We start from the raw sequence: 21,131 nt of genomic DNA, 5'->3' as shown, positions 1-21,131 counted from the left end.
GAAGAGCTTCATACATTTCAGATTGCTCTGCATTGTTTGGTTTCTCACCAGGATTAGTGCAGGACGGTTTTAAGGAGTCATGACTTCCTGTTGTGAGCAGATAGGGCTGGGGTTGGAGGGGAGTGTCATTGGAAATGATGGAGGGAGCTGGAGGAGCAGAGGAAGAAATCAAACACCACTAAATATCTCCTACATCCTGTGTAAAAGCTGCAGGGCAGATTAAGCTTTTTATCTGTTAAAGGAAGCTGCAGCCGATTCTGTTTGTCTGCTTTTAGCTGAAATTATTAACTCAGTTTTAGAGACTTTTAAAAGTACCAAAGCTTTGAAAATATTTTTTACATAAGACGAGTGCATGTAAAAGCATTGAACCCATTAAAAATGCAATCAAAATCCCACACTGTCTTCTTTATACATTTTGATGGGTTCACTCCTCTTCTGTCTGTCTAATGAAATAGTTGTAGTTCTATTTAAAGCTTTTGTACTTTTCCATGGTGTTTCCCTTCAGGCGTGTCTGGTAAGGACCGTAGCTCAGTCAGAGTCTGGATCTTCCACTGCTCACTTTCCTGTTATTTTACTTTGATCAGCAGTAGGACAGACGGCTCTGTCGATGGGAGAGAGGAGGTAATGAGGAGGACAGGAAGTCCAGTTTAACCCAGGTAGAAGTCAGACAAGTTCTCATGGATGTATGAGCGCTTTTCCTTCATCCATGAGACACACTCTTCACACACTCTCCCTCTCTCATTAAAAGTCATCTAGATCGCCCATCAATGACCTATCCTCCCACTGCTTTACATTTAAATCCATGATAATCCATCAACATTATTGAAAATACATTCTATTTAACTTCCTTTCAAATCACAGTGTTCTGCAAATTGTTGTTTGCCTAGACCAGTGGTAGGAAACTGGTGGCCCAGGGGCCACATACAGCCCTCCTTTTAGCTCAGTGCGGTCTGCAAGTTGATTTCGGATATCAGGAAGATGTAAACATAAAGAAAACATGAAAAATATTACATTTTTATAGTTATCCTGATTATATACCCATATTTACGGTTCTTTGTGAGAAATTGGAGGTACCAGTGGCTGTAACAGTTGCTGTAAAGATCTTTAATATAGATCATAAATGCAGAAAAATCCTGATATGCATGTAAAATACATGAAAATAACTAGTATTATGCTTAAATGCAGTCAGAAGCTGTTTAAATTGGCTTAAGTTCTGTGTTTAGCTGATTAAATTTGGTACTAATTGTAGAGACTAGCCAGATGCAATCCAACATAGCTCTGGTTCCCAACCTTAGAGAGGGCGTGGGGTTTTGTCTGTTCTGAGGCTGCCAACAATAGTTTGCAAATATTGAATAAAACCATGATAAAGCAGTTATTAAGTAGTTTATACAAAGGTTGTTTAATGAGAGAAGCATGCTTAGGCCTTTTTTAGGGCTTTATCAGTAAAACAGTTAAAATCTATGTTGGTGTTTGGTGTCGGTGCGTCACTTTTTTTTCCTCTCTTGAGTCCTTGAGAGGTGCTGCTTTTCTTAGGTACATGTAGGGGGGCTCCAAGGAAAAATGGTTGGGAAACACTGCAAATACAGATATCAAGTCCAAAGGGATGCATGATATTATTGGCCAGATATCGGTATCGGCCAATATCAAAATTTTTGCCGATATTTCCATCTGATATTTTGGCTGTGCATATCAGCATATATCAACTGTAAAATTTGTCCATATATTCTAATAAATTAGTGGAGTTTTAGACTGGGCCAACAGATCTTTGTAAGTTGAGATCCTTTTCTTTATTCGTTCTTATTCTTTAAACTTAAAAATGTGTTTTAAGTTTTTTTTTAATTTAAACTGATGAAAGCTATTTATTTGTTCTTTATAAAAATTAGGGAATGTTAAGTAAATTAAAAATCAACTTTTAAAACCATGTGGTGGAGAAAAAGATCAAAGAATAAAGAATGTTCTTTCTTAAACATAACTATATTTTTTAAACTGATGTAACTATCAGACTCAGTCATTTTCCCCTGTTGTCAGGATTTAAAGTTAATTCTTAGATTCCTGTGGTTTATCTTACCTTTTATTTCCACTGGTTTAGGATCAAATATTTTCCCTTTTTTAGACTTTTTTACTGGCATTATAAATATTCATCAGTAAAGACAAATACTTGAATTAATTACCTCATTCTGCTCTTTTATTCCTTTTGAATCTATGAGGTGTTAATGTAGTCAGGCCCTTATTAATCTCTGAGGTATAAATTTAGGTGCATTGATTTAAGGAATGATATTTTTCAGTCTAATGTTAGCACCAGCGTCAGCGTGCTGTTCCATTTTTGCTAAACCTATCAAACTTCTGTGTACCCAGACAAATGGATTGCATGCACTAAAGCTGGCAGAGCAAAGCAAGCATGTGCAGCTGCTGACGTCAGCTCGACGAGAGGAGCTGTGAGTCATGAAGTCATGACTATACATGCAGACGCATGCACCACACAAAAATGGCTCACTTCAATGGAAAAATAGAGAGAAAGGTGGATTTGAGTGATCTGCTCTGTTCTGAGTGATAGTCTCTGCACTGATCAGGAATCAGTTGGTTATCTTTGAAGTGACACACAGAGGCTCTCTGGACCAAAATGAATCTGTTGATGATATTATGGACTGTAGACGGTGGGAGACTCAGTGTTTTCACTATTTTGCGTAAAGGAACATTTTTATGCCTCTCTAAAATGCTCCTTTTATACCCAGTCATGTTACTGGCCTGTTGATTAATAACCCGATTAGTTGCTAAATGCTCCTCCAGCTTTTTGAGACATGTTGCTGCCATCAAATTTAAAATGAGCTAATATTTTTCGTGAAATGGTGAAATATCTCAGTTCAACATCTGATATGTTGTTTATGATCTATTTTGGATAAAAGTTTATGAGATTTGCAGAATATTGCATTCTGTTTTTATTACATTTTCCACAGCGCCCCAGCTTTTTTGGAATTGGGGTAGTATACTTTGTGCTGAAATGTAGTATCTTGTATCTTCTGTAGTAATAGTAAATTCCCTTCTATACTGGGTTTTATCATTGATCACTGGGTTCTGAGGGGTAACTTCATCTTTAACCCTGATGCCCTGTTCAGGGAATTCTGTGTATTTTGGAGTGCATTATATGAAATAACTTTGGGTGTGATTGTGACCTTGCCACAAAAAATTAGGTCAGGGAGTGTGTTTTTGCATGAATTGTGATATTTTTGAGTTTCATCCATATCCACTGTATTTTGACTGTGTAGTCAAAAATTTTGTATTTGGGTGGGTGGGGTGATGTGAAAATGGGGCAATTTTGTGATAGACTTCATTTTTACAAAACTTCAAGTAGTTTGCTACAGAGAAATGGGAAATTACAGGGAAAATATTTTTTTCATTTTGTTTTACATGGGAGGTCAAAAAATGTGTTTCTAATGGAAGTCTGTGGTGCAAACTTTGTAGTGAACAAACCGAACATAACTTTTTTGGACATTATGCAAAAAGTAATAATTCACCAAACTCAATCTTCTCACGTATTATCATGATAGTTAAAACGGTGATACTGATAATAAACAAAGTTAAAAAAAAAAAAAAAAAAAAAAAAAAAAAAATAGAACAGTGATTTATATTTATTCAAAATAGCAGTTAGTAGTATTTGATTTTAAAAAATGGCATCTGAAGGGTTAATTTTTAATGTGATTCATTAAATCGTGATATAAATCAACCAGAACCCCTTCATGAAGAAACTGGAAAAGAAAGTTTGGAAAAATATTGATCTTTCATAAAGTTATTCCATTTTAAAGGTCAAACTACAAACTTTGTAGTTAACAAACCGAAAGCAACTTTTTTAACAGGGCATAAGGGTTAAGAATATTTACTTTTTGGTAGCAGATTGTTGGTTCATTACAGAGTGACAAATGAGAGGGCTTAAATCATTGATCATTATGGTAGATTAGCACAGGTAAACAGTCGGGTTAAAACTATTCCCTCAGAATGAATAGACATTGTCCAACCCACGCAGATTCACTGCCAGCTCTAGATTCCCCCTTCAGACTCCAAGCTGTCTGCTCCCAGCATGCCAATCTGTCACGTCCTTGTTCACATCCTGCCCCTCATAGGATGCCCTGTTCCCGAGCTTCAAATGCTTCCTAAATTAGCCAAACCCAAGCCTGTCGTAAGCATTTATACACAGCAAGTAAAGATGCCAACAATGACAACAGCCTCTGCAGGAGATCCATCATCTTTGTGGTACGATCACTAAGATATGGAAGAGTTTGGTTGATCAGAAAGTGAGAGGAACATGCTGGAAGTCTGCTGCTGGCTGCTGGTGTGCGTAGGTGAAGGTCAGTGCAGGTGGAGTTAGTCATGCATGGCTCGTCCTTCGTGGGGAAGCGAGCAGGTCTCAGTAAATGAGCGTAGCAGAGACAGCGAGGGCAGATCGAATTGCTCTCTGTGAGAAACAAAGCTCCCCGAGGTCATAAATCAGTGAAGGGGCAGAATTTCGCGCCTTTCTGCAGCCCGGCAGGCCTGTTTACACTGACGTAAGTGGCACTCAACAAACTGCCACTAATGCCCAGCCTGTCATTCACAAACACTGCTCCCTTAAAGAAGTGCAAGTTTATACCTAGAATCATCCCCAAAAATAAAGGATTACATGCACCAAAACGGGGACAGTGTCACAGCTCTAACTAAATCCTAACATTCTGACACTTCCTGACCCGTGCTTTTATCGATCACGCAGCTTTTCTAAATGTTTTAAGAGTAAACGCTAATCCGATCCAAAGTGTAACCCCCGTAGACTTAAAGGTTTTATTGTCCTCCACTAAAGTCATAAATTAAACTTGAATTCCTGCAGCTAGAATAAATATCATAAAGAAGAAACAACCATCACCAGAGCAGCTCTGTTTTGGATCGATATGAAAGCACAAGCAACAACCCAAACAACACGCCGACCATAAATCTGAACACAATTTCCTCGGCACACAAAACAAAATGAGGCGCCCCTAAAACAACACAAGCAAAGTGTCCAGAAAATAATTCATGGAGGCCCGTGTGAGCGTTTATCAACGCATGAAGACGGACACCAATAACTTTTGAGCCCTGTTAGCTGCCCTGCTGTTGATGGGTCACGCAGAGATAAACACAGGAGGAGAAGTGGCTGCTCTAAGAAGTATTGTTCACACTGAGTTAGTGGGGTGAACAATAAAGAAAAACCTTAAATAGCTTAATAGAAAAACTTCCTCATTAAAGGAGAGAACGCAAACAGAGGAGGGCTGAGTCTCTCTGCGTTTGTTTGTGTGTCTTAGTGTGTGTGTAGAGGAGTTCCTGTATGTAAGAGGCTTAGGCGTGCTCTCATAAACAACTAACCTGCCTCACTGGTCCAGAGACCCTGTGTGGCCGACGCGCTCAGAGCCCGGAAGGATCACGTTTTCATTTGTACAGTAACAGGAAACAACATATTTACAGAGCTGAGCTGTAGAATCGTCCTCTTTATAAAACCACTGCTATCACAGAGATGTGGAATCTAACCTCACTCTACTCCTCTGGTTTATATTTGTCATAAATATGTTTTCCAGACCAAGATTCAGTGTATGCAGAGAAATCATTCAGTACTGACCATAACTGTTGGAACTTCATCTGTAGCTCACAGCTCCCATCTCTGACTTTCCTATGATTTATTTGTCTCTTAAAACAGACTTCTGCTTCAAACTTCAGCTAAAAATCTGTGATACATCAGACATTAAAACTTGAGCCTAGGGCTGGGCAGTAAATTGATTTAATCGATAAGTCATGTTTTTGGAAAATCAAGATTTTGAAAATTGAAAATCTGGATTTTCTGTTAAACTTTACTGCAGTAGAATCAAAATTAAAAGATGCTGTCAGAAGTAGGGCTGGGAAATTTCCAGCTGGTTTTCCAGCTGCACTGCTCAGGAGCAGACAGCTCTACAGAGGGTCATCAACACAGCACAGAAAATCACTGGCTGTGCTCTGGGGCTGGGCAATTAATCAAAAATTAGATTAAATCGCAATATGGCCTGCTGCAGTTTTCAAATCGCAGAAGGTGCAATATTTCTTTAACCTAAAATTTATGTCAAAATACCTTTTTTGTCAGTGTCACTGTTTGATTTTTATTTAGCCTTGCGTATTCACAAGTGTGAGCTTCCACACCTGCATGTGTGCGATATCTCACAAGGATGATCACACATACAGAAAATCTTGAAAAAAGAAGGCTCTCCTTCTCTTATCTCACTCCACCCCCTGTCTCTTGGCCAAAATAGACATGGAGATAATGAAAAGAGAGCTGTATTTACCTTGTGTTTACAGAAAAAGATGTCAACATGGGTAGACATAGCCCTTCACTCTTTTGATTTGAGCTTTTCAAAGTAAAAGCACAGTTTGGCATAGAGAAACCCCCTTTGTTTATACAAAATTCTTGTATTCAGAAGTTTTCTGTCTCTGTTATGTGATGAATCGAGTTTTTTTTTTTTTCAAAATTGTCCAGCCCTAGTTTAATCTAATAGTGTTGGTTATAGTATAGAATGAGTTTTTACTTGTTTTTGTTGTAAAACACATGAGATGAGGAACTTAAGAAATAATTGCATATTAAATTGCAATATTGGGTAAAAGAAAAATAGCAATTAGATTATTTTCCCAAATCGTTTAGCCCTAATTTCAAGAGTCGAAGGTTTAAATTATGGCGAAACAATTTGCAAAAATAATCTAATTGTGATTTTTTTCCCAAATATTGCAATTGTGATTTAATACGCAATTATTCTTGGGTTAATCTTGTGTATTTTTCGACAAATTCAAGCAATAAATAATTCCATAAATAAGACCATGTGTACTGAAAGCAATGACATTATTTCAGAAGCAATTAATCCACAGTAGCAATAAAATTTATAAATCTATAATATAAAACATGAATCTGAATCTGAATATGAGGGTGCAGCAAGCTTTAAGTTATAAAGGAAGAGGCTGGGGGGGAGGAGGTGAGGCTGGTTACCTGCTGATCACAGCTGGGGTATGACATTCGTGAAGTAACTCTAGGCTTCATCAGGTTTAGAGAGAATGAGCTAACTAGTTTTGCTCATATTGCAAATGTGATGTCATTTGCTTTGTTTAAGGCAGTGGTTTTCAAAGTGTGAGGTGGGCCTCCCCTGGGGGGCGCCACAGAACTTCAGGGGGAGGCGCGGAACCATAAACCAGAAAAAAGTTGATTTGCTTTGCTAACCTCTGCTGTGCATGGAGCAAAATGGATAGACTTATAGTTACTATAGGGACTATGCTATAGAGCAGCGTTACTCAACCAAAGAGCCACATTGTTGAAAAATACCTTCGCAAGAGCCACAATCTAAGAGGTGAAAAGTGGCAAAAAACAGCTTGAAGTAGCAATAAAAATAGGTTAAAGCTGGCAAAATGATAAAATGCAGCAAAAAGTGGGTGAAAAGGGGCAAAAATGGGGAGAAAAAGTGGAAACATGGTCAGAAAGTAGCAGAAATGGGTGAGAAGTGACAAAAAAATGAGTGGAAAGTGACTAAAATGGGCAAAAAGCAGTAAAGAGTGGAAAAAATGAGCAAAAAAATAGGAAACAAGGGGTATAAATCTAATGGCAAAAGGTTGTTTAAATGGGCAAAAAGTGGCAAAAAATGTGAAAAATGGCAAAGATGGGAAAAAAGGAAACAAGTGATATTTGATTTCAATGGATAGCTTTAATGGACAAAAAGTGGAAAAAAATGGTAAAGAAGTAGCAAAAATGAGCAAAAAATTGGAAAAAAGGGATATCTAATGATAAAAGGTAGCTTAAATGGGCAAAAAGTTGAAAAAGGGCAAAAATGGGATAAAAGTGGAAAAAATGGGGAAAAAGAGGCAAAAAGAAGTTGTAAAATGGCCAAAAAAATAAAAAAAGGGGTATTTAATGGCATTATAACTGAATAAGAGGGAAAGGCAGATGTTTAAGGACATTTGCAAACCAAAATATCCAAAATATATTCATGTTAAAATGTTTAAAGATTAGACATAAAGCTTTGAAATGTGGTTTAATTTTTTTTTTTTTCTTCAATTTCAACCCTTTTTGTGGGTGGGGGTCCATCGCATGAATAATTACTTGTAAGGGGAGGCTCACTCTTCCACACTTTGAAAACCCCTGGTTTAAGGTAATTATCGTTTTTATGTCACTGATTTTGATTAAGAAAAAATTACATAAAACACAAAAAGGAAGACTTTTGTAAATCATTAAAAAAAATTGATGCTTGACTGTTTGCATATTGTGCATAAAATCTCTGCCCCTGCAAAAAATGATTTATTAAACTGGTATTTTGACACGTTTCAAGTTAAAGAAATATTGCAACTTCTGCAATTTGCAAATTACAGTAGGCCATATTGTGATTTAATCTAATTTGCGATTAATTGCCCAGCCCTAGTTTCAATGAAGCAAAAGAGAGCTCTAGTTCTTATTTGATGTAGGGAAGGAAGACTAGGTTTGTTGTTGTTCATTTTGATGAACAAAAAATCATTTCGTGAAGAGGCTGGATTGGTTAAAAAAAAATAAAAAATCACACTGTCCACCTTGCCTTTGTAAAACAGTCCTTACTTATTGATTTCATTACATTTCAGTGTAAATTTTCTCAACTTTCCTCTCAAGCTCTCCTGCTGAGAGTTTGTGGTTGTTCTAGAGACTTCTCAGCAGGTAATCTCACCGGTAGCCAAAACATCCCAGCCCCACACCTCGTGTTTAATCCATCCCAATCTCACCGTGTTATTTAATCTGTGAGGAATTCGCCTGCTCGTTTCCAAACAGCGCTGCTGAGCCGCAGAGCTTCTGCAGTGTGCTGATTTTGTTTAGTAGATCAGGAGGGTCAGAAGCCTGGAGCCTTGATATCACCTACAGGGCCATTTTACACCTTATCACAGGCTGAAAGAGCTGCTGTTATGATAGTCCAGCTGGTTGGAGTGTGCTTTGTTATCACTGTTGAACCTGGCTGTTCAAATGTTAGACTAAACACAACATGTGGCTCATGCAAAAGCAAGGCATCAGTGCATTATTGTTGTATAAACGGCTCCTTTCTGTTTGTATTTTTGATCATGTATAGATTTTAAGATCATGATGGCTGCTCTGCTTGGACCTCATAATGTCCTCAGATCTGCAGCAGTGAGACTCAGCTCCATTTAAACACACCCATCATCACGGTGCAGATTCTGGTGCCACACTCATGTCGTGTTTTGGCCTTTGGTGTCAAAGGGTAGGCTGCAGAAGTTTCCTTTATTAATTGTCTGAGTGTGTGTTCGGTACGTGGAGATAAAACCTGTCAAACAGTGGAGGTGACCCCGACAGGATACGGGGCACGCCGCACGTGGCGGGACAGGACCCCGGGGCAGCACGGCAACACTGTGATTTACTCTTCAAAGACAAGAGTGCGATAGCATTTCATCTGCATCTTAACCCCGTTTAACCTGCTAACAGCCTGTATACATGAAGGTGCCACAGGGCCGAGTGTTACACAGCAGCTCAAATAAACAACCTGCATACGTGACACTTTGTGCCGCTGTCATCGACATAAATTCACACGTCTAAATAGTGGTAGTTAAACCTCTGATTCATCAGTCATCTGAGCTAAACATCCTCTGAGGATTCAGGTTCTTAAAATAAAACTATTCTAGTCCACAAAGCAAATGTTCATGCATGCATCATTGGATTTTTAAACTAAAAATAGAGGAAAACAATCCAACTAATGCTGTTTTTTTATCAGTTTCTTTTACTACAGATGCAGCTCCCGAACATCTCATACATGCTGCAAAACATTAAAGTTCACCTGATTAGAGATGGCCTGATTGATGTGAAACTAGGGCTAAATGATCGGTCTTTTTACGGTTCTGATGGTGGGCAACAGAGAGCTTCCATATAAGCTTTCAAATAAGTTAGTCCCAACGACTTACAGTTCAAACGTTACCAAGTGATTTATAAAGGGATGTGCCTCCGGCACGGATCCGTGCCGCGTGAGCTCTAAGGGTGAATATATCGGCTACATATTGGCCGATGTTGATTAATCTGTGATACGCTATAATCGGCCCGCCGATCAATCAGTGGGGCTCTAATGCACAGATCTGATGCTGTTTGGTTTAACTTTATATTTAACTTTGTTTAGCCATGCTAACTGTTAGCGCTATAAACCCAGAATCAGATCTTTGCTGCCGGGCTACCGTTTTTAGTGGGGAGCCACTGCAGCAGTAAAGAATGGTTTCTGTGAGACAGTTTTTCTCTGAATGTGATCTCTAAAAGGCCTTCCAGACGGGCGCTGTCGTACATGACAGAAAGTGACGTAGTTTATTAACCATAAATCGTTGCCTCTGACTTGCCTTTCCTCTTGAAGCTAGCCGTTGTTCCTATCCATTGATGCTACCGATGCCTTAGAATCCTGTGCTGCAGCATTTTCAGCGAGTCTGGAACTCGTGTGACTTTTAGGGACTTTGGATGATTAAATCCACACCAGTAAACCCGACACTGGACGTCTTTTTATCCATTTTAATCCAATAACGGTGATTTATTACCACTAGCTCGAATGCTAACCACTACATTGTTTACCCTTTGTGAGGGTCTGTCAGCCAATGGCAGGCTGTTCCGTAATCATGTGATGCTGCCTGAATAAAGCATAATGTTCAGCAGCAAAACTCAATAATCAGCAGGAAAACAACTTCAGGGTCACAGACATTCTGTACATTATGATTCTATGTTTTGAGTCAAATATAGGTCTAAAATAATTTGGTGGTCTGAACAGTCAGTCCAGAAAGTTTATGCTGGTATCGGATCAGAGCTCGGTATCGGCAGATACCCAACACCTTGGTATCAGAACATCCCTAAAAGTAGGGCTGAAAGATTTTGGAAAATAATGTAATTATGATTTTTTTCCCCAATATTGCAATTGTGATTTGATATGTGATTATTCCTTAATTGTTACATTGAAGTTTTTTTTGTCATTCTTATATTTAAAAAGAAAAAGTACAGAAATGAAGAAGGTGGGATTTTTTGTAGACTATTCTAATTAACTGTCACCTGAATAATTGCACGATATGTCATGCATAACATCTCTGCTGCAAAAAAATCATTTAAAACTGCTATTTTGACACAAATTTCAGGTCAATGAAATATTGCACCTTTTGCAATTTGAAAATTGCAGCAGACCATGTTGTGATTTGATCCAATTTTTGATTAAAAGCCCAGCCCTACCTAAAAGTTACAACCATTTTTACCCGTGTGTAAAGTAAGTTCAGTCCATATCATCAGCTCCTTTAGTGTAGCTGCTAAACTTGCCATGTTTGACAGCTGAGGCTGTCTTCCTCTGCAGCACACACCTAAAGCTTTAAGTGTAAGCCATCAGTACATCTGTACCGTTAGCAGACCGTATGCTAATGAGGACCAGGACAAGGTGCTGCTGATTCTGGAACATTCTCTTTTAAGATCAACCTTGCATGTTTGAGCGTCTGCCTGATCTATCTGTGATGGCGCCGGTGTCACCTGTAGCCTGGGTGTTTACATGCAGATGCAGACTCTGCCTCAGCTCTCTGCTGATGGTGCAATCACAGACTTTAATGCAGTCATTTCTACTGTGTTGTCACATCAGCTTAGCCTGACTTCATGCAGAAACTTTACATAAGAGCCGGCAGGAACAGTCTGGGTAAAGTTTGCGCGCTGTGCATGTGTGGAGAGGACCTTGAGAAGTAAAAGAGCAGAAGAGAAGATCAACCAGGCTGAAAAAAGCAGCTGATAGAACAGAAACACTACAAACTTGTATTCAGAAAGGCTGCTCTGCTGCCACTTGTCTATTTCTAGTCCGTCCTGTAAGTTGGCTGACCTTGACTCCAGTCTGCAGGTCGAAGCCATAAAGGAAGTCGCTTATTTCTCCCAAATTAATCCCTCAGCTCAGAGGAACATCTGTCACGGCCTTTAGAGATTCCCCTGTGAATTAAGCAGCTGTGTTCAAGGTCCCAGGGCACTTTGAACGTCTGCCTCTTCATTTTTTATACCGCTAAGTTTGATAACAACCTGCCCTGATAAAATGGCCTAAATCTGTATTTTCTGGAGGTTAGTTTGGGCAGTTTTCCCTCCAACACCAGCACCAAGTCCAACTATATCTGTCCAGGGGGGATTGCAATTTGAGCTGGTGTAAGCGGCTGGCTTCTCCTCGGTCTAATCTGAAGCCAGGCGTCTCCCTCTCTCTGGGAGCCAGCTGAGGTTTGTGTCCCACACTCCGCATGGGGCTGAGGTCTGGGCAGGTACGGGTCTTAATCCAGCATCCAGCCACTGCCGGGAGGGGGCACAGATAGCTCGCTAAGACGAGGCGAGACAGTCGAGATTAAGGTGTAAGAAACGGACCGGAATCCATCGATCTGTGATGAACACGTCTGCTGGATGTGTGGAAAGTTTAGCTCCAAATCTACTGGCAGCTCTTTCTCCGGTTTGGATGAAAGAGAAATATGAAGGCAAATAAGTCCTTTTACTGCCAGATAATCTTGGTAAATACTGCTTTTTTAGCAGCAGCTTGGCTGTTTTTTTCAACTTTATATTTAAAAACAGAGAAAATAAGTCATACTAAAGTACCTTGAAGGAAATAACCTTGTCCATCTACTGTTGTCCTAAGCATAAAGAAGTTTTCAGTAGTTTGATGTATTTTGATTCCATGTTTTGCATCAGTGTCGGTCACATGGCTGTCTAGAGACGTACAGAAGTCTCAGCCGGAGGGGAAGAATAGCCGGCTAGAGCCGTCTGAAAGCTAGCGTGTAATAAGAGGGCATCTGACGGATTTCCCTCCAGGTAAATTTGAACTTAAAGCACAGCTGGCAAATACTTTTGATAGGAATTTAAACATGTAAATGGAAAACAGAGCTATTGAATAATCACCAGATAAATTCAGCCATTAATATGTTTATGAACTTAAATGCTTAAAATTAAATGAAGACTTTCAGTGTTTAAAACGTGTCAAAAATAAATCTTTCTAATCCAGTTTTATTTCATTTTAGGTCAATACACTGTTGAAATGAAACTGAAATGTACAGGAAATCAATTCATAAACTGTAAGCTACTTTATGAAGTAAATAATACACTGTAAAATAAGACGAGTTGAGCTTACTTAAAGAAATATGGAAACTTGTTACCTCAAAAATAAGTAAACTACATTTGACTTTTGTGAGTTAAAAATGCTTGTTTATTTTTAGTGTGCAGTTCTTGTTCTAAATGAATCACTTAAGTATTCACTACTATATGGAAGTAAATCACTGCCATCTGAGTTTGAATTTGAATTTCTGAAACTGATTTTTTTTAGCATCAAAATTGGATTTTGAATTTGAAAAACCATCAAATTAGCACCGATTTTTTTTTTACCATTGAATTTTTATCCAATGCGAAAATAAATTCAGTGAAAAAAAAAAATTAAACGTCTCAAAAAATTCAGTTTTTCAAAATTCAACATAAAAAAAATTCAGTGTTAAAAAATTCAATCTCAAAAAAAACATTCAAACTCTCCAGTTGTCCCCAAAAACAGCGATCAGAGGGCATCATCAGATGAACCCATGCTGTCAGAGCGTAACACAGCAGTGTGGGGCTGATAAGTCAGGAGTTTGGAGAGAAGAGTACTAATTGACACCGCAGACTATTAATAGCGTGGCTATTCACGTGTATCAAGTGTATGAAGCTTCGAGGGTCCCTGTCACATGACCGAGAGAGTGTAACCTGATTGGCTGGACGTTAGATCAGTTGAGATAGGGATCGATTGTTTCTCCCTGGTTTACTTGGTCTATTTTGATGCTGAAGTTGAATTTTTTGCTGTTCAATTTTTTGACACTGAGTTTTTTGAGCTTATTGAGCATGAGCATGTTGATATATAAAAGTTCTTTCCTCTGCATGAAGATGAAGATAAAGCCCTGAAATAAGAACCCTAGGTTCCCTAAACAACTTTGTAGACAGAACTTTGTTAATTTTACATATCACCTCACTCCATAAGGTTCCTATCTAGTGGCATCCCCAGCTGCAGTGTTTTAATATTCTTTATAGAGGACTGCTCTGTACATCATTGGACGGGCTCATCAATCCTGAAGTGCTTTTGAAATAGCTGCAGCCATGTCTGGTCGTCCTGATAAGGTGCTCTGCAGGAAGTTGTAGTGTATGATGAGTTCCTGTGAGTGGGATGATTCTGAAGGACCAAAGTTCAACAGGAAGTGGAGAAAGGAAAAGGATGCAGATTAAATCGCTGCAAGAATGAGGATATGGTCAATGAAGCTTCTAGAAACATGCTTACAACAAGACGGCCTGCAGAGTTATTGTTGGTGTTACTGAAGCAGAGGTGTTACTGGTGATGTCTGAGCCAATACTTGGTCTTTTTCACACCTAAATGTGCATTTTTGACACTTCTGAGGGTCATTTTAGAAATATAATGGGATTAAATCTTGTACACTTTTGGAACTTGGAGTGTTAGGAGGCTCTTTGACATTTTAGCAGCAGTTTTAAGACTTGAGTTAAGCTCTTTTTTGAGCCCTCTAAGATAATAAAGTAGATGCATTCAATCTTATTTTAAGGCATCATACATGATTGAAATGAACATCACTGTCTTCCCCTGTGTCTGATTTAAACCATCTCTCAGTATGTCTTTAAAACAGGATGAGTTTCCAGCCCTAGCAGGCAGTGCATTACTAGGAAGGACTGCTATTAGGTGATTAGACGCCCTCATTGAGTGTTGTTTGAAATAGCAGCCAGTGTTGTTTTAGTGGGGGTGGGGGGCATCGCTCAGACCTCATCAGACTGGGAACCAGTACTGCTGCATGGGGGAGGACCACTTTCACACTCACTGATACTTCACTGATCGAGTAACAAAGCGAGGCGTCGAACACCGGGATGCCACAGAAAGTCGCTCACCGTGACTTTCCCGCTTCCAGCCACATCCAGTCTATCTAGCACTCGCTTTAACACCTCTTCTTCCCTTCTCCTGCAGCTATAATCCCCTCATTGCCTTCATTTTTGTGGCAACTGTTAAATCATTACCATACCTTGATGTCCTGCTAAAATTCACACCAAGGCCGACAACATCCAAGAACATGCGAGAAAGACTCGTCTTAGAAAAATACTCCACCAAGAAGAGTCTTCATTCCTTATGTTGGTCCTGTTCCTGTTATCTGTTCTCTTTCACGCGTCGTAATCGCAGGACTTTCCCTCCTCTGCCTTTGAGCTCACACAGTAGTCGACAGCTTCTGTAGCAGGCTCTTCAGATACACCAGAAACTTCAGCGCTTCTTTTCTGCAAATAGAAAGCACCAAATTCAAAGATCAATCGGTACCTTTTGGTTTTGTAATGTGCAATAGTACATTTGTTCTAGCTGCTCTGAGTAAAGGTAGAAAATCTGCTCAGAATCAGAAAATCTGGACTGTGCTATAACACTGTTTGATTTTTCATCTTTATTCTTGTAGTTTTGATTTGACCTCTCATTCACAAATATTTTAGAAGTGAGCAGAGATGCTCTGATTATGAAACTTCAGGCTGATACAGATGTCCGAAAAAAACAGTTTAGCTGGTTGCTGATACCAGTATCGATGTTTTCATCACTTTTGTTGGTGTAACACCCATGATATGTAGACATTTTCTTGTGTTTAACCGTAAAACAGATTGGTTTGTGACTTCTTCCCAGTAAAAACACTCTTATTTTTTATTTAACAATTTATAAAATTGATTAGGTACGACAGATAAACACTGATGGCTGATTTATGTTCACTAGGAATGGGTGGTGATACAGTACGCCGGGATGTTGAAAAATATCCTTGGCATTGGTTTAACTACAGTTATTAAGACTGGGCTGTGATGAGTGAATATTCATGAAAATTCCTCTAGATCACAGGTGTCAAAGTCAAGGCCAGGGGGCCAAATCCGGCCCGTGGAACAGTAAAATCCGGCCCTTAAGATCATATGATATTTCTGTTCTAACTGGCCCATCAGTCTGAGGTCTACAGATTTCCTCAAGTATAAAAATGTAAATGTATCCTTGATGGTTTAAGATTTCCTTGTTAAGTCACTAAATCTGAAAAAATAAGGAGTAAAAATATTTAGATAAGAAGAAGAAGTCAGGAATGTGGGAAAACACGTTTTTTTTGTGTTTAAATTTCACATTTTCAATTATGCATGTCACAATTAGGACTCAAACTTAGGATTTTGATTTTTAATTTCATACTTTGAGCATTTCAACTCATAATTTTGACTTCTCATATAATATTTTGAGCTTTAAGATTCATAATTCTAATTTTTAAGTCATATTTTGACATTTTTAACCAGTTATTTTGTATTTTATATTATATTTTCAACTCCAAACTTTGAATTCATAATCCCACAGTTTAACCTTTTAGACTCACAATTTAAGATTTTGAATCAAATTTTGACTTTTAGTTTCATGATTACAAGTTTTATTTCATATTTTGACCTTTTAAACTCATGATTTTGACTTTCTTTCTAATATATTTGCCTTTAAAAACATTATTTTTCAATATCAATTTCATGTTTTGACTTTTTTGAACTAATAAATTTACTTTTCTCAGATTTTGAGCCTTTAAACTTTTCTTTTTAACCTTTTTAAATATCAAAATCGTTTATCATCAGTACTGTTTTTTTTTGTCATATTTAATCACTGGTGAAATGAGGTTGACAGTTCTGGTTACAAAGGGGACTCTGTTAGGCTCAGGTTAGACCTGAGTGCAGAATCTGGCCCCTGCTGTGATTGAGTTTGACACCCCTGATCTAGATTGTCTCTTTCTACCTGCAGCACCACTGCCTGTATGTGAGGATGCTTTTGAAAGGACAGAACTGTTAATGATGTCGGGCCAATCTGGCAAAGAACAAATGCTGTCATATACTTTTTACCAGCGTGTACACTAGCACCTCAAGTTAGGAATTTTTCTTGTTTTCCATGGAAAAACTCACAAAAATATACTCAATAGGAAAAACAGCAAATGAACTGAACCTGCTGACATTGTCAGAGTTAGAAATACTGATTCTATTGAAAAATGTTCTTAAAACTGTGTCTGCATAGAAAAAAACACCTTTTCCAGCAGCTACAGCCGGACAGACCTTAGGCATTCTAGCTGTCAGTGTTTCAAGGTGATCTGATGAGATTTCCCCCCATGCTTCCTGGAGAATCTCCCACTAGATGAAGTGGCTTGATGGAGTCTTCCTTTGTACCGTATGGTTAAGCTCCTCCCACAACAGCTCCATAGGGTTCAGATCCAAAGACTGTGCTGGCCACTCCATTACAGTCAGAATTCTGGCTGACTGCTTGTTCTTTAAATATTTCGTAGACATGATGGAGGTGTGTTTTGGTCATTATCCTGTTGTAGGATGAAATTGGCCCTAATCTAGTGCTGTCCACAGGGTTTGGCATGGCATTGTAAAATCTTGTGATAGCCTTCCCCAGGGTCCCTTCCAGTCTTTACAAATCCCCTGTTCTACCACCTAAAGCCCCCAGACTGTCACGCTGCCTCCACTTCTCTGACTGATGGTTCTAAGCTCTGTTCTTGCATCTGTGTCTCATAGATGTTCTTCTGTTTGATCCAGAGACCTCAAGCTTGGACTCATCCGTGCACAGCACAGTCTTCTGGTCTTCCAGTGTCCAGTCTTTTTGCTCCCATCCATCAATTTTCTATACCTTATTCCACTTTTTCAGGGGCTGGAGCCTATCCCAGCTGTCATTGGCCGAGAGGCAGGGTACACCCTGGACTGACATATAGAGACAGACAACCAGGCTCGCTCACATTCACGCCTACAGGCAATTTATAGTCACCAGTTACCCTAACGAGCACGTTTTTGGTGGTGGGAGGAAGCCGGAGTACCTGGAGAGAACCCACACGTGCACGTGGAGAACATGCTAACTCCACAGAGAAAGGCCCTGGCCCTGACCAGGAAGCGAACCAGCAACCTTCTTGCTGTGGGGCAACAGCACTAACCCCTGCACCGCCGTGCTGCCCCTCTTTTTGCTCCCCTATTAGTAAAATGATTTTTAGCCATGCAGCAATATTAACTTGGATTAGCAGGAGATTGATGCAGACGACTGACTGTTGATGATATATGTTTTCCAAAGAAGAAGATTTTCATGCAGTTCACAAAGACATTTGTCAGTGATCCCAGACTTTTGAGCTGTAGTGTATATCCTCGTGGGACATGGCCTGGCACGGCTGGCAAAGCGCTGGCACTGGGGTATGGTCCTCTTTAAAGTCAAATTGGTTAAGTTGGGCCCCTACCTGTAATGTGAAGCATATAAATATCCACAGGTCCTGCAGCAGCAACACCAGGCTAAATTAAAACCATTGAGACATTCTGCAAAAACCTTTACCCCTGCTTCCCCTTTGCTGACTGTCTCTTGCAAGACTGTGTTTTTCCGTGCACGTGGGAGTAAGGCGTTAATAAGGGAATCATTCAGAATAAATGTAAATGATGCTGATAGATCAAACCAACTGAAACCGGTTCTTTATTATCATCTCAAATTCCAAAGCTAGCAGCAGGGCGTGATAGGATGAGATACAAAGCAATGATATGAGAAACATAATATAGCGTGATGGGATCTGAGAACTATGGAAGCTTCTGACCAGGGCTGCGGCATTTAGGTACGATTTTTGGGGAGATTTTGATGACTGAATTCTTGCAAACATGCATTTGTATAAACTGATGACTGACAGATGCCTCTTATTTATAGTTCTCCTAAATATCTGATATGTAGAGTTTAACCTCTAGATTTGAAAATGAGGATTGAAACTGAAACTTCCAACACTGAGCTGCAGGTCCAGTGGTAGATGCTCTAATAATGAGGGGACGGCTTGGGTGATTGAGGGTGTTCTGATAAAGGTCCAGGTTGTAAGCCCCACGGTCGATCCCCTCCTGGGGGGGCAGGGGGTCGTAATGACTTCCCCAGCTGGCCCCCTGGGACGACCGCGCTCGTGCTCTGCACCTCTGCCAGCCGCTTTAAACCACTGCCTTGTTTGTTTAGGGAAGATTAGCAACGTAAAACCCTTACACCATCCTGAACACGCAGCGAGGGGAGACGTGGAGGAGAGGACAGCAGGAAAGAGGGATGGAGATGGATGGGCAGAGGGACAGAGGAGAGAGGAGTTGAATAAAATAAACGTCATTTAGAGTACTTCAAACAAGTGGTTTCTACTTCATCACTTCAAGTTGCTTTAAAATGTCTGCTGGTGTTTTTGCTTGGACTCATGCCAGTCACAGGACAGCTCATGCATTTCATCCAACAATATTCAGAGCTGTTCTTAAAGAGCAAAGCTACCTTTAAAGACCCACTGTTACTCTCCCTGATGGATATTTATAGACGATGAACTCCTCAGTAAATGCACCTGTCTGCCTGAAAACGTCCTGGGGGCCGTGTTAAACTGGAGAGTGCATTTTTATCCTCTAATCTGGACCGCTCTCCTGGTGCTCTTTTGTTATGGATGTGCAGCAATGATGTGCATCAGGTACATTTATAAGAACTTACGTACAGCCTCCTGGGAATAAATGCTGTTTAAATGTTGTTTTACCTCCCAGCAGCTACAGCCTATTACTTACAGCGGTGTTATTATCCAGCAGCAGTCCAAGCAGACGTGTTTAACAGTATAATTAATTCTAACAAAGATGAGATGAGATACTGCTAAGCTTTCTAAGCTGCAGTGAACCAGGTGTGTCTCAGGTGTGTGCATGAAGACAAAGCAGGAAACAGATGTTCAGTGATTTCTCCAGCTGCACACGTCTGTAAGACTATCAGCCCAGGCCAGCCCGCCGTCTCTCCGCTCCGCTGTACATCCTGTGGGCTTAAATCACGCCGGCTGATGATAAGTGAGCAGAGCAGTGTGTTAGCAGAGCTGCTCCCTTTAACAGTCATTCACGGCTCCTTCATTATTAACCTCAGAGAGCAAAGACCAACGAGGGCAGACGGCTAAAAGACGGCTAAAACATGGTGAAATTATCATGAACCTTAGAATACCTCAAAACCAGAGAAACACAGAAGTTTTAAGTTGTAACTAGAGCTGGGAAATTAATCCAATATAAGATCAAATCACAATATGGCCTGCTTCCATTTTCAAATCGCAGAAGTTGCAATGTTTCTTTAACCTGGAATTTGAGTCAGAATACAAAATGATTTTTTTGCAGCAAAGATGTCATGAATTACATATCATGCAGTCATTCAAGACCCATTTTTTTAGAATAGTCTGCAAAAATCTGACTTTGTTCTGCATTTTTGTACATTTTTCTGATTAAATATGAGAATGACATAAAATGATCATTCCCTTCAGTACAGTAATTCATATCCAATCTGTAATACGAGTCAAAATCATTACAATTAGATATTTTTTCAAAATTGTCCAGCACTTTTTTAAAATCTAATATTGTGTCAGTTATAACATAGAATGATTTATTGCTTGTGTTTGTTTGAAAATGCATAAGCTGAGTAACTTAACCCTTTACCTACTGAGTCTAAAAATGGCAATTTGGACATATTTTGTTACTCTGGCTGTAAAATAGTCAGGAACCGCCCTAAGTCTGAGAGCTTTTCTCCCTTTTCCCAGGAGTACTTGAACTTGACTTTTCAACATCTGGTTAATGGTTATTGCACATTATATGGAGTTGACATAACCGTAATATATATACCACACATTATATATTGGTGGAAAGCACAGATTCTCAGCTCTCTGTCAGCGTTGGAAATTTTTAGATTGAGCAAACTTTCGAGGAGTTACAGTGTTGAGAATCAGTGTATTGGTCTAGCGATACTTCTGGTGTTTTGCTATGGTGTTTTGGTATGAATGCCCATGTCATATGGTTGCGAGTACTGTAATGAACCATATATGTGTGCATGCCCACAATTCTCAGCTTTACAACACTGTTGGAATTTTTCTGATCAGACAAACTTTGACAGAGTTACGGTAATCAAACTCCGGACATATAAAACACAGCGCCAGCGCCGGCTCAGTAGGTAAAGGGTTAACCAGAAAAAATGAAGAAATTGTGATTTCTTGCAGACTATTGAAATTGTCAAACTAAAAAAATGACACTTGAATGATTTCATGACATGTAATCTGGCACTGGGGTATGGTCTCTGCTGTAAAGAAAAAGGTGTAAACTGGTATTT

The 21,131-nt window shown here is 39.4% G+C and overlaps 1 protein-coding gene across 3 annotated transcripts in view; it reads left to right on the top strand.

Moving 5' to 3' along the window:
- klhdc3 (kelch domain containing 3) overlaps positions 1–21,131 on the top strand; it is a 63,964-nt gene that overhangs the window by 28,962 nt on the left and 13,871 nt on the right. The window contains exon 9 of one of the 3 annotated variants that reach the window (XM_041789531.1): positions 17,552–17,672. The exons of the other annotated variants lie outside the window; for them this stretch is intronic. Coding sequence (XP_041645465.1) covers positions 17,552–17,567 — 16 coding nt within the window. The 3' untranslated portion in view covers positions 17,568–17,672. Of the gene's footprint in view, positions 1–17,551; positions 17,673–21,131 lie in introns of those variants that run through there. 3 annotated transcript variants of the gene reach the window in all.

This window comes from Cheilinus undulatus, linkage group 6, assembly GCF_018320785.1.
Source record: "Cheilinus undulatus linkage group 6, ASM1832078v1, whole genome shotgun sequence".
Classification (NCBI taxonomy): Eukaryota; Metazoa; Chordata; class Actinopteri; order Labriformes; family Labridae; genus Cheilinus; species Cheilinus undulatus.
The sequence above is the reverse complement of the archived record's forward strand: the minus strand, read 5'-3'. Positions and strand labels throughout refer to the sequence as shown.